Source organism: Oncorhynchus mykiss, chromosome 20 (genome assembly GCF_057628025.1).
Source record: "Oncorhynchus mykiss isolate SJ-2025 chromosome 20, ASM5762802v1, whole genome shotgun sequence".
Classification (NCBI taxonomy): domain Eukaryota; kingdom Metazoa; phylum Chordata; class Actinopteri; order Salmoniformes; family Salmonidae; genus Oncorhynchus; species Oncorhynchus mykiss.
Window position 1 is genome coordinate 18,159,486 of NC_143041.1, and position 16,998 is coordinate 18,176,483.

At 44.4% G+C, this 16,998-nt stretch overlaps 1 protein-coding gene across 7 annotated transcripts in view; it reads left to right on the forward strand.

The window, feature by feature from the left end:
- The window catches only part of LOC110499014 (serine-rich coiled-coil domain-containing protein 2), an 88,149-nt gene extending 80,059 nt beyond the window's left edge, over positions 1 to 8,090 (forward strand). For 5 of the 7 annotated variants that reach the window (XM_021575813.3, XM_021575811.3, XM_036955856.2 and 2 more), the window contains one exon: positions 1,977 to 8,090. In XM_021575813.3, coding sequence (XP_021431488.3) covers positions 1,977 to 2,046 — 70 coding nt within the window. In that variant the 3' untranslated portion in view covers positions 2,047 to 8,090. The remainder of the gene's footprint in view (positions 1 to 1,976) is intronic. The other 2 variants (XM_021575814.3, XM_090212429.1) reach the window with 2 other exon arrangements.
- Positions 8,091 to 16,998: the final 8,908 nt, after the last annotated feature.

The following is a 16,998-nucleotide window of genomic DNA, read 5'->3' on the forward strand; positions in this document are numbered from 1 at the left end:
ATGTTCGTATTCGAGGTCGACCGATTATGATTTTTCAACGCCGATACCGGACCAAAAAAAGCTGATACCGATTAATCATCATTTTTTATTATTTGTAATAATGACAATTACAACAATACTGAATTAACTTATTTTAACTTTAAATAAATAAGGAAACCTGTTCAATTTGGTTTAAATAATGCAAAATCTCAGGAGTTGATAGGCTTGAAGTCATAAACAGAGCTGTGCTTCAAGCATTGCGAAGAGCTGCTGGCAAACGCAGTCAAGTTTGAATGAATGCTTATGAGCCTGCTGCTGCCTACCACCGCTCAGACTGCTCTATCAAATATCAAATCATATACTTAATTATTATATAATAAACACACAGAAATACGAACCTTAGTTTCTGGATTTGACCATATTAATGACCTATCATTTAGAAACAAAATGTTGTTTCTTTCAGTGAACCGTTCCATATTTTATCCAACTGGTGGCAGCCCTAAGTCTAAATATTGCTGTTACGTTGCACAACCTTCAATGTTATGTCATAATTATTTCCCTCATTAAAATGCAAATCAATTTATACATTTTTTGACATGCATTTTTCTGGATTCTTTTGTTATTCTGTCTCTCACTGTTCAAATACCTACCATTAAAATTATAGACGGATCATTTCTTTGTCAGTGGGCAAACGGTGGTACAAAATCAGCAGGGGATCAAATACTTTTTTCCCTCAATACTTGTGTATTGAGTTTAAGAAAGGCATTGGTGCAACGATGGTGCTTTTTTTTTTTAGCTAATGTGCTTTTGTTAAATCATCACCCTTTTTGTGAAGTAGGCTGTGATTGCTTGCAACGCAGCACAAGCTAGTTAACTAGTAATATCGTCAACCACGTGTAGTTAACTAGTGATTATGTTAAGATTGATTTTGTTTTTTATAAGTTTAATGCTCGCTAGCAACTTACCTAAGCTTCTTGCTGCACTCCCGTAACAGGTGATCAGCCTGCAACGCAGTCTCCTCGTGGATTGCAATGTAATCGGCCATAATTGGTGTTCAAAAATTACGAATATGAACACTTGAAATCGGCCTTAATTAATTGGCCATGCCGATAAACGCCCCAAAAAGGGCAGGTAAGTCCTCACCTTTCCTCTCCATGGGGATTTGTTGTTGTGTTTTCAGCTGTGACAAATACACAACTTCAACTCCAACTCCCACCCTCCAAACTGACAGAATAATTCCCTTTGAGTCAGCTAGCCTGTCTACTGCCTCTCTCTCTCTCTGTTTGACTGACAGGTAGGTGTGTATGAGGCCATCTTCCCCACCCAAAAAGCATGAGCGGGCTGAAGTAGGCCCCTGATGCCCGGGCGTGCACGCTAACCTTTTCACTAATTAAGGATGTGCTGGCATGGCGGCAGACACGGCCCGGGAGAGCTACTGCCATCCTATGTCTGCCTTATTTGTCATCGGAGGAAGCAACATGTAGTCAGGCGAGCGAGTTTGCAGGCAGGAGGAGGGCTCTTTTGATGGTGACCTCTCCTACCCAGCCTCTGCATCGGTACATCATGGCTAATAAGTGCAGAGAGACTGCGACTACTGTACTGAAGCACGCAGCAGCACTGTGACAAGCCTGGCTGCAGACTCCAAAGAGTCCCCGGAATCAAAAGCGCCATCTCCGACGGCGTTTCATGTGTTGAATGCGGCGCAGTCTGTTTCTTTCTCTACCTTCGTAAGAAAAGGGAGAGGCGTTACGGTACACACTGTACAGCCTCGTGGGAATTGTGGGCTTGTTGTGCAACTGTCAAGAGACTGACACTGCTGTTTTGGGAAAAACATTGCTTAGGCATTAAAGACTGTACAAAATATTTGTTTCAAAAGCCAAAGAACAGAAATGATTTAGAGTTGATTATTTTTGTTATGATGGAGTACAATGGTTCTAGATATAGTTTTGTTTATATACCGTTTTAGATGCTTAACGTATGTTTCTCTCCTCCCCCAGCCTCAAATACTACAGCCTTCCAGGCCATGGCCCAACAGGGTGCACCAACCCCACTCCCAGGAAAGATTAACAAACTCAGCCCACACCGAGGCCCCCAGTGAGCTGGCCTCCTCTAACCCTGGCTGTGGCTGGGGGGACAGTCTGGCCAGCAGGGCCCAGCACAGCTCCCGCTCTGGCCTGGCTTGCCCTAGCCCTGCTTCCACCCCTCCTGCTGGCTGTTTCCCTGGCTCAGAAGAACTTAGCCTCTTGCTCAGCACCCAGCTGAAGATCAGTGACTCTGAGGGTCCGGAGGGCCAGACATGTTCTCCTCCCCACCCTGGATCAAGACTCAGGCTGGACTCAGCCAAAAGGATCCCTCCACCTTGTCTCTCGCAGTCCCCCGGCTCTCTGAAGAAAGCCTCCATCCCTAAGAGGCCACATGAAGGCCCCACCACCACAACCACCACCACCACCCAGATGTCCATGGCAGGCTTCCCCAGGGTGGTGAGAGGAATCCAGGGTAGGGGTGGTCTCAGGCCGGGCCACATAGCTCCACAGTTCAGGCTGAGTCTGCTCCCACCTGCCTCCAGAGGTCAACCCTGCTACAGTTCCACACCCCAGTCCTCTGCCTCGTTTCTGGGCCCTACCCTGCCCGCCTTCCCCCGGACCAGAGCACCCAAACAGACTCCAGGCCTCAGAGAACCAGAGAGTGGTGGTCTCAAGGCCAGAGGTCTAGGCCCTCCCACCCTCTTACGACTCCCCAAGCCAAAGGGCCACTGATTGCTCTCTCTCAATTCTCAAACAGTGCCCTCTAAGGCCATTCAGCACCACCCTCTACCCACTCAGACCCAAAAGATCAGACTTCTTCTAGAGGCTTCCGACCTCCCCTTAGTAAGGTTACCATGTCTACCCTGTGAGAAAGGATGACATGCAGACTTAAAATATTATTTTAGGTTATATATTATATATAACCCAAAATAATATTTTATCTAACCTCTTCCAATAAGAATCACTCAAGGTCATAAAAATCTTTTGTCCCATGTACACATTTGATATCGTCTCAGACGAAGAAGTCAAGCATAACACCTTATTGTTTATCCCCCCCCAAAAAACTTGCTTCAACACTATCTGTACGCAGATAAATAGATTGTTGTTTTTGTGAAGTTCTGTTTCAAAGTGGGAACTGGCAGGATGCTTAACTTTATATTCCCTCCAGCCCCAACAAGCTACAATTGCAACTTTACTTTCTTGCCAAAACTTTTCCCAAGATAATGAACATGCTTAGGAACACCGCGTTATCTGGCCCCAATATAGCATTTATTGTTACTTATACATACTCAGTTGGGTTGAACTTTACAGGGCTCGACATTAATGCTCGTCTGCTTTCCCCCAAAAAAATTGGTTATGAAGAATGTAGATTTAAGTTGTCCGACTGGACAAGTAAAAAAAAATGTTTAGTATAAAAGAAATCACAAACAATTAGGCGAATTGGATCAGTGTCCTCCTAATCTCTGCAGAGCGCTTTAGAGTATTGTAGGCCTGCATTGACGGGCACAAGCGATCTTTCAATCATGCAGTCACGAGATGCGTTTTTGAGATCAAAGCAAGCCGCATGTGCACATGTTGATATTCATTGCTAGTTAGTGAGTTATTTGCCCAGCTCATTTTTGGTCGACAATGAAAATGCTGGAAAAGTTTGCATCACCTTGTCAGAGGAGAGCTACATTTGCGCAGCAGGTAAAGTAATGATATACAACAGTGTAGATTGGCTTGTTCTCACTACTTAACTATTTAGCTATTAGCATGTATTAATGTAATGTCCGATGGCCTAAAATATACTTTGACCCGCGCTCGTGTATAACTGCAAATGTCGGACACGTAGTTGATACGTGTGCACAGTGGATGAAACCAATTCTGCATACTCCGTTTGTAAAACCGTCTCGCAAGCGCTAAAATCCTCTCCTATTCAATGCTGGCCATGTACAATACTGGCCATGTAATTCTGCCAAAGTCTAAGAATATATATTTTTTAATAGCTTAATTGACAAGTAATTCCTATGCTGTCAAGATTTTCGTTGAACACTGAATATTTTAACCTTACAAATAGATAAACAAGTGACTTGAGCTTTCGGACAAGTAAAAAAAAAAACAGTTCTACTTGTCTGAAGGACATGTGGCTAAGAAAGTTCATGTCAAGCTTTACTTACTGAACAACTGCCTGTATGTAGTGGTTGGGCTCAGTAGAACTTTGATTTCTCTGTAGACGGGAACTTTAATTTACCTGATATAATCTCTGCGTAACTGTGGTAGGGGGATTAAGGCAATATAACACAGTGGAACGGTTACAGGAACAGAGAATCTCTTGACTTGAAGGGGAACATTTGGTTGTATAGACTAGAGAATATAGTTTGTTACTTCAGATATTGTCCCTCTGGCTAAACGGGGGGGGGGGGGAATTCTACTTGCTGAGTGATGTTCTAAAGTTCCCCTTGCTACACAGCCAGTATTATGTCTCTCACAGGAGGTTGGTGGCACCATAATTTGGGGGGGGGGGGGGGGGGGGGGGCTCGTGGTAATGGCTGGAGCGGAGTCATTGGAATGGTATCAAATACAACACATGGTTTATGAGCCGTTCTCCCCGCAGCAGCCCCCTGTGTTCTCTGGTTTTGAAACACCTTTATTATTTCTGCCTTGTACCCTGAGAATGCCTTACGTTTTTAAGTGCACTCTCAAAAGTAGCTGTATGTTGCACTGTACTCTTCTGTCTACCGATAGTCTGTATCTGTCTTTGTCTGTGTGGTGGTGCAGTTTGATTGCGACACGGGGACAACAAAGAGATCAGAAGAGCCATCTTGTGCAATTGGTGCTCTCTGAGCCACCTTTGTTCCCCCGGTGCTTCCATCATGAGCAGGTCTAGTTAGGTCTGTGGGTAGAGGGTCACCCACATGCTACCTTAATGAGGCTGCACCAGAGAAGAGCTCAGCCTCTCAGCCCAACTACACAGCAGACGTGCTTCAGGCCCAGGTCCCTGAATAGAAGGGGACAGAAAGAAAGATAAATAATTTCCTAGCATGAAACAATGTTGCTGGTGTAATGCAGAGGCTGGCGGCAACTTCCACGTGATTCCGTAATGATTCTGAGTCGGATCCAGTTGGCATGGTAACGCGGCTGAGTGGCACAGTGGAGGGGTGTGAGGATGTCGAGTGGGTTACGCACACGCTCAGTGTGTCCCTGTCGACAGCAGGGCCAGGCATGCTCCTTTGACATCTGCTGAGACTTAACTCTCCATTTTTAATTTTTTTTATTGTTCACTACTACTTCTCTCACTCCTTCCTCAAGGTGATAGACTTACAATGAGTGCATCACGGTGGGGCAGAGTGTCAAGGAGGATGGAGAGGGACACAATGACTCTCATTTGCTTTTCTTCAAAGCCATCATGTCTAACTACTTCCTGGTCTGTTACTATGTTTAGTCCTTGAGAGCTTTAAGTAGTAACCAATGGGCACATTTGTACCCTTGACCTATCAGGTCCTTATTTCCTTGATGTCATAACTGATCTTTTGATCCCAAGTCAGTTGGCTGAGTGTACGTTGTAGAATGAGCAGAACGTCACCCAGTCAAAACGATCTCAAAGACTAGAATAAAAATGCCTATTTCTGTAACTTAATTTGGCATTTCTTCTTCCCCAGCTAAAGCTTTACATGTTTTTCTATGCAACACAGTTGTGCCCTAGTCATGGAAGATAAGTCACAGTGGTACATTAGTCATGGGCAATGAGCTGGTTGCCTCCATGAATCCTTCTCGTTATGGGCATATGTAAAGGCAGATGTAAGTGTACATGATATCTGAAACACTTGTTTTGCTGCCACCAAGTATTTGTCTTCCCATTCCTAAATGATTGGAAGCCATGCCCCATAATGGTCATCACGAGCACTCACCTTGTACGTTTTTGTCAAGCGATTTGAAGTGCTTTCTGCAGCAACCCTACAACGCATGCGTACAACATCACCCTGATCTGAATCTGCCTCAGGACTTGTTAAACGTCACCCCAAAACAACTCTGCTGTTTGGAATGCACGGCTGCTTCCAATCCCACCCAGATAAGAACCAAATACTTTTTATACATTTAATCTCTTCAATGATGAACAAACAAACAAACTATTTGAGGTTTGTCGGGATGAGGAAGATATTAATTTAATCAATTCCTGTTTGACAGTCAGAGTCCTTGACTTAAAGGATTTAGAATGTGCAGGGGGAAGGAATATTTCGTTTTTAATGTTAACGAGATCTTAACAGAAGCCCTAACATGTTTGTTTCTGAGAATTTCTCACCCAAAACCCCCGAAATAGGAGTGACTTAAAGTTATTGAGAAGGGTTGAGACTTGTTAGTCATGCATTATTATTTTTTTGGTTGTCTAGCTTTGCTTGGCTTACCATATTATGGTATGTAGATTAAACAAATGTCAAGTAAATAACTTGCCCTCAAAATGACTGCATGGGATAGCATCACGTAGCAGTATTCACCGTAAAGCACTCTTGCTGTTCTTGTGTATTACAGAAGTGCCTGCTTTTGTGACTTCCTTTCCCGTAGTCCTGAACATAACATTTTGGTATGTAGATGAGTGTGGTTCTGGAGCTTGGTCCCACTGCCTGGCTGTGTTGCTGAAAGAGGAAGGAGGTCTGCCTTGGGTTCACAGGTGATTCCCACTCCTTGCTGCATCTGGCTGCCAGTGGGGCTTCCTCCGCCCCTCTACTGGGTTCAACACAGGGATGCATTATGCTCTTCCAGGCTATCAGATGTTAGCATGCCAGCCTCACTTAGTATTCACTGTCCCAGACTCACACAGACAACCTGTTCTGACTGGGAAGGGCAAACCTGTTTGTCTGTCTCACTACAGAAGCATCCTCTGTATTCAAAAAGCAGGCCAAGCTATGTTTCCAGTGTTGTCTCAGCTCTGACGTTTTGAATTTCAAGTGTTCAGATTTGCTTTGCTGCCGTCTCAATGCACTCTGGTGTGCCCCCTTGTCCTTGTGAGCAGTCTTAAGTAGATCTGCTGCTGTGCTGCTCGGCTTTTCACGAATTTAGAACAAATCTCAGTTTTTAAGCTCATTTTACTTTTTTTCCTCTTTTTTAAACTGGAAATGTTGAAACAGTAGTTTAATTCATGAAATTACATTGTAAACAGCGGCATGTGTTTGCTGCTCATTACGATCTGTTTAATGTCCCTCATTATCTCAAATGGCACCCCATTCCCTTTTATAGTGCACACAATTTGACCAGAGCCTTATGAGCCCTTGTCAAAAGTAGTGCACTATATAGGGAATAGGGTGCTATTTGGAACGCAATTGTCGCCCCCCCCCCCCCCCCCCCCCCCCCTATTTCACAGATGTGGGGGCCTAGACTTGTCCCCGACCTTGTGACCTGCCAAGAAAAAATTGGGCTATCACTACCCCAGTTTTTATTTTATTTTTTATGTATTCTTCTGGTCAGGTCACTTGGTAATTAGAAAGTCCTGGCCACTTATCTTATGGACAGTGAGGACTGGGTTCAGGTCCATAATCTTCTGCTTTGTTGTCGTCTGACATCACTGCTGTGAACTTAAACGCCATAACATGAGTCTGTTTTGAATACACTAATCAATATGGCAGATGTACTGTATGACGACTGTTCTGTTTCTTTCACCTCGCTAGCATCACATTGACTGTACATTGTACTGTATAACTTATTATCCTCACCTATGACAGGAAATTAAAACGGAGAGACTCTGCTCAGAGGATCGGTTGTGTTTCCTCATGTATTTGTGTTTATCTTCCTGCCACTTCTGTTTTAATTCCATGTTTGCTATACTGTTATTTAATGTGCAATACGTTAACGATTGAGAGCATACTGTTGTACACAATACTAATTATTTATGTCTATCCAATATCTGTCTGTGTAATTGTCACTGTGAGCTTGTCAAAAAAGGAACATCTCAATCTGAAATGCACTTTAAATGGTTGTGTTGAGACTGAATATGAATGAATGAACTTAAATGTGTTGAACTACTTTTTGTTTTGATTCTGCTCCCCACCCTTTTTGCTGTGATCTCTCTGAGGCTACGGAGTGGCTGAGCGCTCAAATAAAGACTGCACTCAATCTACTGTGTGTGTGTGTGTGTGTGTGTGTGTGTGTGTGTGTGTGTGTGTGCACAGTGACAATGTGGTGGGGAAATGAAGTGGTTAGGTCTCTGGGTTTGGCATGAGAGGGTAGGAACCAAGGAGAGATGCAGTCAGTGGTGGGGATAAGGGGACGAGACGCTTGGATGAGAAGAGACGAGTGGTTTGTACAGTAAGAGAAGTGATGGAACATGAGTGGTTTGAATGGGTTTTTGGGTGAGGGTGGTAAGAGTGTAGGGATCGATGGGATAGGGTGGGGTGAGATGGGTCTAGGGGTAGAGATGACTGTTCATTCACTAAAAGGGAAGCACAGCCGCGAGCTGCCCAGTGACATGAGCCTACCAGACGAGCTAAATCGCTTCGAGGCAAGCAACACTGAGGCATGCATGAGAGCATCAGCTGTTCCGGACGACTGTGATCATGCTCTCTGTAGCCGACGTGAGTAAGACCTTTTAAACAGGTCAACATACACAAGGCTGCGGGGCCAGACGGCTTACCAGGACGTGTGCGCCGGGCATGTGCTGACCTACTGGCAGGTGTCTTCACTGACATTTTCAACATGTCCCTGATTAGGTCTGTAATACCAACATGTTTCAAGCAGACCACCATAGTCCATGTGCCCAAGAACACACAGGCAACCTGCCTAAATGACTACAGACCTGTAGCACTCACGTCCGTAGCCATGAAGTACGTTGAAAGGCTGGTAATGGCTCACATCAACTCCATTATCCCAGCAATCTCTATTGCACTCCACACTGCCCTTTCCCACCTGGAGAAAAGGAACACATGTGAGAATGCTATTAATTGACTGCCGCTCAGTGTTTAACACCATAGTACCCTCAAAGCTCATCACTAAGCTAAGGATCCTGGGACTAAACACCTCCCTCTGCAACTGGATCCTGGACTTCCTGACGGGCCGGCCCCAGGTGGTGAGGGTAGGTAGCAACACATCTACCTATGCCTCAACGTAACCAAGACTAAGGGGATGATTGTGGAGTACAGGAAAAGGAGGACCGAGCACGCCCCCATTCTCATCGATGGGGCTGTAGTGGAGCCGGTTGAGAGATTCAAGTTCCTTGGTGTCCACAACAACAAACTAGAATGGTCCAAACACACCAAGACAGTTGTGAAGAGGGCATGACAAAGCCTATTCCCCCTCAGAAACTAAAAGATTTGGCATGGGTCCTGAGAACCTCAAAAGGTTCTACATCTGCAACATCGAGAGCATCACTGCCTGGTACGGCAATTGCTCGGCCTCCGACCGCAAGGCACTACAGAGGGTAGTTCGTACGGCCCAGTACATCACTGGGGCTAAGCTGCCTGCCATCCAGGACCTATACACCAGGCCGTGTTAGAGGAAGGCCCTAAAAATTGTCAGACCCCAGCCACCTCAGTCATAGACTGTTCTCTTTACTACAGCATGGCAAGCGGTACCGGAGTGCCAAGTCTAGGACATAAAGGCTTCTCAACAGTTTTTACCCCCAAGCCATAAGACTCCTGACCAGGTAATCAAATGGCTACCCGGACTATTTACATTGTGTGCCCCCCCCCCCAACCCATCTTTTACATTGCTGCTGCTCTCTGTTTATGATATAGGCATAGTCACTTTATATATTCATTCATGTACAGTGGACTCAAATTACTGGCACCTCTGACTGGCAATGCACAAACAATGCTTAAACAAATATAAACAATATAATTATAGCGAAACCCAAAATACCAACGTGAGAAATACTGTACTTTATTAATGTTTCAATGGAACCAACCAAAATAATGTATTGATTTCATTAAAAATCAATGTCCTCAAAATCAAGGTTTCACAATTAATGGCACCCTTAAACATTATTGTAAATAACATCTACCAAAATTAAACCACAAATTAAATTCCACTTATTTAAGTTTATCTAAGTCTTAAGGAACTATATTGAGCAATTACATCACTTCCTGTTTAACTAGGGTATAAAAATGATGTAACACACATGCAATATCCCGCTGTCATCCCACACCATGAAGAAAACAAAAGAACTGGCAATTCAAAAGAGACAGATGGTCATAGACCTTCATAAATCTGGTAATGGCTACAAGAAGATCCACACACGATTGAATATATCACTGAGCACTGTCAGGGCAATTATTACAAAATTCAAAAGATAATGGAACAGTTGAACCTTACGGGTGGAGGACGCAAATGCATTTTGCCCCCCAGGATAGGAAGGAGGATGATGAGAGAAGCAACAAAATCCCCAAGAATCACTGTGAAATATTTGCAGGCCTTGGTGGCATCTTGGGGTCACCAGGTTTCAAAAAGCACCATCAGGCGCCACCTCCACAACCACAGGCTCTTTGGAAGGGTTTCTAGAAGAAAGCCCTTTCTGACCCCAAGACACAAGCACTTGGAGTTTGCCAAACGTTATTTATTAAATGATGACCGGAAGAAGGTGCTCTGGTCAGATGCGACCAACATTGAACGTTTCGGTCAGATACAGCATCTGCATGTTTGACGTCGAAACAGAGATGCATACAAGGAGAGGAACCTCATACCTACGGTGAAATATGGAGGGGGGTCAGTGATGTTTTGGGGCTGTTTTAATTCCAGAGGTCCAGGGGCACTGGTTAAGATTGATGGCATAATGAATTCCACAAAGTACCAGACAATTTTGTCTGACAATCTGGTTGCCTCTGCCAGAAGGCTGGGCCTTGGCCATAGGTGGACTTTCCAAAAAGACAATCAAATCAAATTTATTTATATAGCCCTTCGTACATCAGCTGATATCTCAAAGTGCTGTACAGAAACCCAGCCTAAAACCCCAAACAGCAAGCAATGCAGGTGTAGAAGCACAGTGGCTAGGAAAAACTCCCTAGAAAGGCCAAAACCTAGGAAGAAACCTAGAGAGGAACCAGGCTATGTAGGGTGGCCAGTCCTCTTCTGGCTGTGCCGGGTGGAGATTATAACAGAACATGGCCAAGATGTTCAAATGTTCATAAATGACCAGCATGGTCGAATAATAATAAGGCAGAACAGTTGAAACTGGAGCAGCAGCACGGTCAGGTGGAAGTTGAAACTGGAGCAGCAGCACGGCCAGGTGGACTGGGGACAGCAAGGAGTCATCATGTCAGGTAGTCCTGGGGCATGGTCCTAGGGCTCAGGTCCTCCGAGAGAGAGAGAGAAAGAAAGAGAGAAGGAGAGAATTAGAGAATGCACACTTAGATTCACACAGGACACCGAATAGGACAGGAGAAGTACTCCAGATATAACAAACTGACCCTAGCCCCCCGACACATAAACTACTGCAGCATAAATACTGGAGGCTGAGACAGGAGGGGTCAGGAGACACTGTGGCCCCATCCGAGGACACCCCGGACAGGGCCAAACAGGAAGGATATAACCCCACCCACTTTGCCAAAGCACAGCCCCCACACCACTAGAGGGATATCTTCAACCACCACTTACTTACCTGAGACAAGGCAGAGCACTTGTCAAAGATCTCCGCCATGGCACAACCCACACAGAAATGGTTCTGTGTCAACAAAATCAATGTTCTGCCATGGCCATCTCTGCTTCTTAACACAGCGCGCATCCAACCCGGAAGCCAGCAATGTGTCGGAGGCTACACCGTGCACCTGGCAACCTTGGCTAGTGCGCACGGCCCGCCACAGGAGTCGCTGGTGCGCGATGAGACAAGGAGATCCCTACCGACCAATCCCTCCCTAACGACGCTAGGCCAATTGTACGTCGCCCCACGGACCTCCCGGTCGCGGCCGGTTATGACAGAGCCTGGGCGCGAACCCAGGGACTCTGATGGCACAGTTGGCACTGCAGTACAGCACCCTTAACCACTGCGCCACCCAGGAGGCCCGACTCCATGCTGTTATCCTTGCCAGAGGTGGTTGCATTAAGTACTAAATGAGGAGTGCCAATAATTATGGATAAATGTATTTTGGTTGGTTCCATTGAAACATTAATAAAGTACAGTATTTCTCACATGTTGGTATTTTGAGTTTCTCTATAATTGTATTGTTTTTGCATTGCCAGTCAGGGGTGCCAGTAATTTTGCCCACTGTACATACTACCTCAATTTGCCCGACCAACCAGTGCTCCGGCACATTGGCTAACCGGGCTATCTGCATTGTGTCCCGCCACCCACCAACCCCTCATTTACGCTACTGTTACTCTCTGTTCATCATATATGCATAGTCACTTTAACCATATCTACATGTACATACTACCTCAATCAGCCTGACTAACCGGTGTCTGTATGTGGCCTCGTTACTTTTATCTTTACTTACCTATTGTTCACCTAATACCTTTTTTGCACTATTGGTAAGAGCCTGTAAGTAAGCATTTCACTGTAAGGTCGACCTGTTGTATTCGGCGCACGTGACAAATAAACTTTGATTTGATTTGAAAATACAACAACTGCACGAGGCCTGCACACAGCCCAAAGAGCAGCAAAACTACTCGCACACAGTGACGCTCTCCTCTCTCTGCAGCTCTATCTGCCAGCTCTAATGAAATGGCATGCTGACTGCCACAGGCATAAGAAGTTAATATCGTTGTTTTGGATTCAGGTCGATTCTTTACCTTGTCAGGAAGAGGGCAAAGTTTCAAGGGGGACTCTGCTGTTGCATATTTATCTTGGCATAAGAGGGGAAGTTGTCATTGAAAACCCTCTCTTTCAATAGAGTGCTGTAGGGTTGTGGCAGCTTCATTTCCCACAGGTTATATACAGTCCTTTTTTAACTTTCTCTGTTCCCAGAAGTTCCCATGAGTGTAGTGTGCCAGTGTAGATCTCTTTTCACCACGCCCCCACCTCTGCAAGTAAACCAATACCTAGGTGTGATGGGAAAAGGAATTATACTGAACAAAAATATAAACGCAACAATTTCTAAGATTTCACTGAGTTACAATTCATATAAGTCAATGTAAATAAATGAATGAGGCCGTAATCTATGGATTTCACATCACTGGGAATCCAGATATGCATCTGTTGCTCAGATACTTTTTTTTGTTTTTTAAGTAGGGGTGTAGATCAGAAAACCGCTCAGTTTCTGGTGTGATCACCATTTACTTCATGCAGCAGGAAACATCTTCGCATAGAGGTGATCTGGCTGTGGACTGGCCTGTGGAATGTTGTCCCACTCCTCTTCAATGGCTGTGCGAAGTTGCTAGATATTGACGGGCACTGGAACACGTTGTCGTACACTTCGATCCAGAGCATCCCAAACCTGCTCAATGGGTAACATGTCTGAGTATGCAGGCCATGGAACAACTGGGACATTTTCAGCTTTCAGGAATTGTGTACAGATCCTTGCGACATGGGGCCGTGCATTATCATGCTGAAACATGAGGTGATGGCGGCGGATGAAGGGCACGACAATGGGCCCCAGGATCTCGTCACGGTATCTTTGTGTATTCAAATTGGCATCGAAAAAATGTAAGTGTTTATTGTCCGTAGCTTATGCCTAAACCCAATTCACAATATTGACATCGGCAAACTGCTCGTCCACATGACGCCATACACATGGCCTGCGGTTGTGAGGCCGGTTGGGCGTACTGCCAAACTCTTTAAAACGATGTTGGAGGTGGCTTATGGCAGAGAAATGAACATTCAGTTCTCTGGAAATCGCTCTGGTGGACATTGCTCCAGTCAGCATGCCAATTGCGTGCTCCCTCAACTTGAGACGTCTGTGGCTTTGTGTTGTGTGACAAAATTGCACATTTTAGAGTGGCCTTTTATTGTCCCCAGCATAAGGTGCACCTGTGTAATGATCCTGCTGTTTAATATGCCACACCTGTCAGGTGCATGGATTATCTTGGCTAAGGAGAAATGCTCAAACAGGAATGTGAAAATAATTATTAACTTTGTGCATATGGAACATTCCTGGGGATCTTATTTCAGCTTATGAAACATGGGACCAACACGTTACATGTTGATTTATTTATTTTTGGTTCAGTGTAAATCTGGTTTAACTTTATACAGAGCAAAGCCATCAGACACCCAGGCACCACACTCAGCAGTACAGGTGATTTACAAGAGGCCAAGCTAAATGGAGACCTCTGAGCAATAAAACCCACATAGTGCTCCCATTACTCACTAGCTTTATCTTTCTCACCATTGGCCACAGCATAGCAGATGTGCTATGGGCCTTAAAGGTCCAATGCAGCCGTCTTTGTCTCGATATCAATCATTTCCGGGTAACAACTGGGATTGTTTTTAAATGGAAAATGGTCAAAAAACAAACAAAAATAGCTTCTTAGCAAAGAGCAATTTCTCAAGCAAGAATTTTGCTTGGACAGTCTGAGTGGTCTAAGTGGGGAGGGAAAACTCAAAATTAGCTGCTATTGGCAGAGGTTTGGAACTCTGTTTTATGTTACTGAGATTGACCAATAAGAAAATCAAAATCCTCCAGTTTAAGCTAGAGATATCCGATGTTTGTTGCATGGGCTGCGTCTCAATCCACCACATCCTCCTATGTCGGCCTTCCGCATCTGCGGTGGAAGGTGGCCGAGCTACAGCGGTATTTGTCAGACCACGAGTCATCTCGGAAATCTGTCTTCTCATGAAAACGTCTGTAGCATCCAAACTATTATGACCACTCTATGGAAAGGGAGACTCATAAAAACGATGGTGTTCTCTGTTTGGTGTAGTACCCCCACAAGTGTCACAGTCACTCATCTGAAGGTAACCCATACAAACAAATAGAAGTATGTCCAAAAAAATAAGAGGTTAAAATGTTTTAATAATTCCTCAACTTAATATATCTCCAAGATATAGGACAGACACTTCAAAACCTTATTCCTTATGATCTATTTTTTGACTGTCTTTTTTTTGCTATTTATGAATGTGTTATTCAATGCGTTTCTATGGGCTATAGTAGTAAAGACCAAATTCTATATTTTATCAAATAATAATAAAAAATTTATACCTAAAGGGGTCCCCCCCAGCTTAGACTTTGAGGTTAACCCATTTTCTGATGATGGTATTTTCAAAACAGCTCTTACACTAAAAGGGCATTTTCACAATTTCACAGAATTGTTCCGACCTCATAGTGTGGAAATCTATATAAAACACAGGGAAATCACGTTTTTTGACTGCACTGGGCCTTTTAAGATTGATCTGGTCTGGGCTCCTCAGATATATTAAATAGATTGACATGAGAAACCACATTTCGTATTCCCTGCTCGAATCCAGAGAGAATCCGTGTCCCGAGAGTTTCAGTTGAATTATATGCTTTTAAAGTTTCAGTGGATTGGAGAGTTAGTTGAGAAGTCAGCGATATTTTTGATAGGTTACTGTGGCACAGTAGTGTTAAGAGTCATGAGTGAGTGCTACGGTATGAGGGCCCACTTTTCATTTTGCTGTAATTTTCAGAAGAGCAAGCACTGATCAGACATGGGAATTCAGCCCTGCAGCCCAGTCAGTCACTGGTAAAGTCAGTTTATATAACGCCTGGGTAACTGACATGTAACAAGACAGTCACACACACACACACACACACACACACCAAAAATAAATCAGCAGATAAACCATATCTATGTCTTTACAGAAGGCAAAGCAGGTTGTTTGGAGTAAATCACAAACCTGAAAGAGGATGTTCTGGAATGCTTCACGTCCAGTCTGGAAATAGAAAATCTCAAGGCCCAGAATAAGCCACTTCTTAACCCAGAACTTGAATGGATTTTGGGGCAATTCAACCAAACAATTGCCATGATTGCAGCAAATCATGTTTCAAAGAGGCCAAGGCGTGTAGCCCCCTCCTCTCAGCAGCATGAGAGGGAGACTTGAGATACAAACACGCATAATTATCATTAACTCAGACGGACAATGGCATGTGCCATTTCCTAGAAGGCTAAAATGGATTTTAAAGATTTTTCTCCGTAAGGGGATACATGATGTTCTCAATTAGCAAGTCAGTTTTTGTTGAATCCAGTGCAAATATCAAATGATTCCCCATAGTCCACTCCACGTACTGCACATATACAGTACCAACATATAACACCAACAAACAATCATAACTGTGTCATCTACCACAAGTTTATATAAAGCATTCTTCAGCCATCTGTCGATCAGTCTCCCTTTGTTCTCAACGCTTGTGACATGAGCACTTAAAAACCCCCTCCTTAATCCTCACCCTTCCATACATTTCCCCTTCCCATTAGGGCTGGGCTGGCTATCGATCGCCACCACCGCACGGCCCCACATCCACTTTAATAACTTTAATGCCCCTCCGAGAGACCAGAGGAGACAAGCTGAAGAGATTGAGATGTTCTGGGGCTGATGGTGCCGGCACTGACAGATTGAGATCAGGGCCTCCCTGTGCCCCTCTGCCTTTCCACCTATCTCCCTCTCCACAGTGTGTCTAGGAGGCTATCAAGAGGAAGGTAGGACTCCAATAGAACTGTGATGAAGCTGTAATTATTGTGTTTAGGCTAATCAGTTGCACGCCTTGGGAAGTACAGTTACAGAAATATCCTGGAGTTAATTTCTCCTTTGTGGTAGAAAGAGAAGATAATAAGATGGAACAACAGGAAATAGTAGGTTCTGGTTACAGAAGTAGCTATTCTACTGCCATTTTTTACAGGCGTTCATTTACACACACACACATACACAGTAGTTAAAGCAATTATGCGTTCAGTGTGGAACTAGAGAGAGAGGTTCGAAACTCAGACAACATGCTTTTTCACTGTGACTCAGAGCCTGTGTCTAGACATGCTGCTCATCCAACAACAACAAGGTAGCCCTACATCTCATGATGTCCCTAATATCTCACCAAATTCTGAAAGATGCCTCAATTTTGCTGTGACAGGTTGAGGATGACAAAAAGCAACGGTTCTGTGTCCTGGCGCTCCATCTTGCCGGCGTCCTTGACAATGTTGAGTGCAAAAA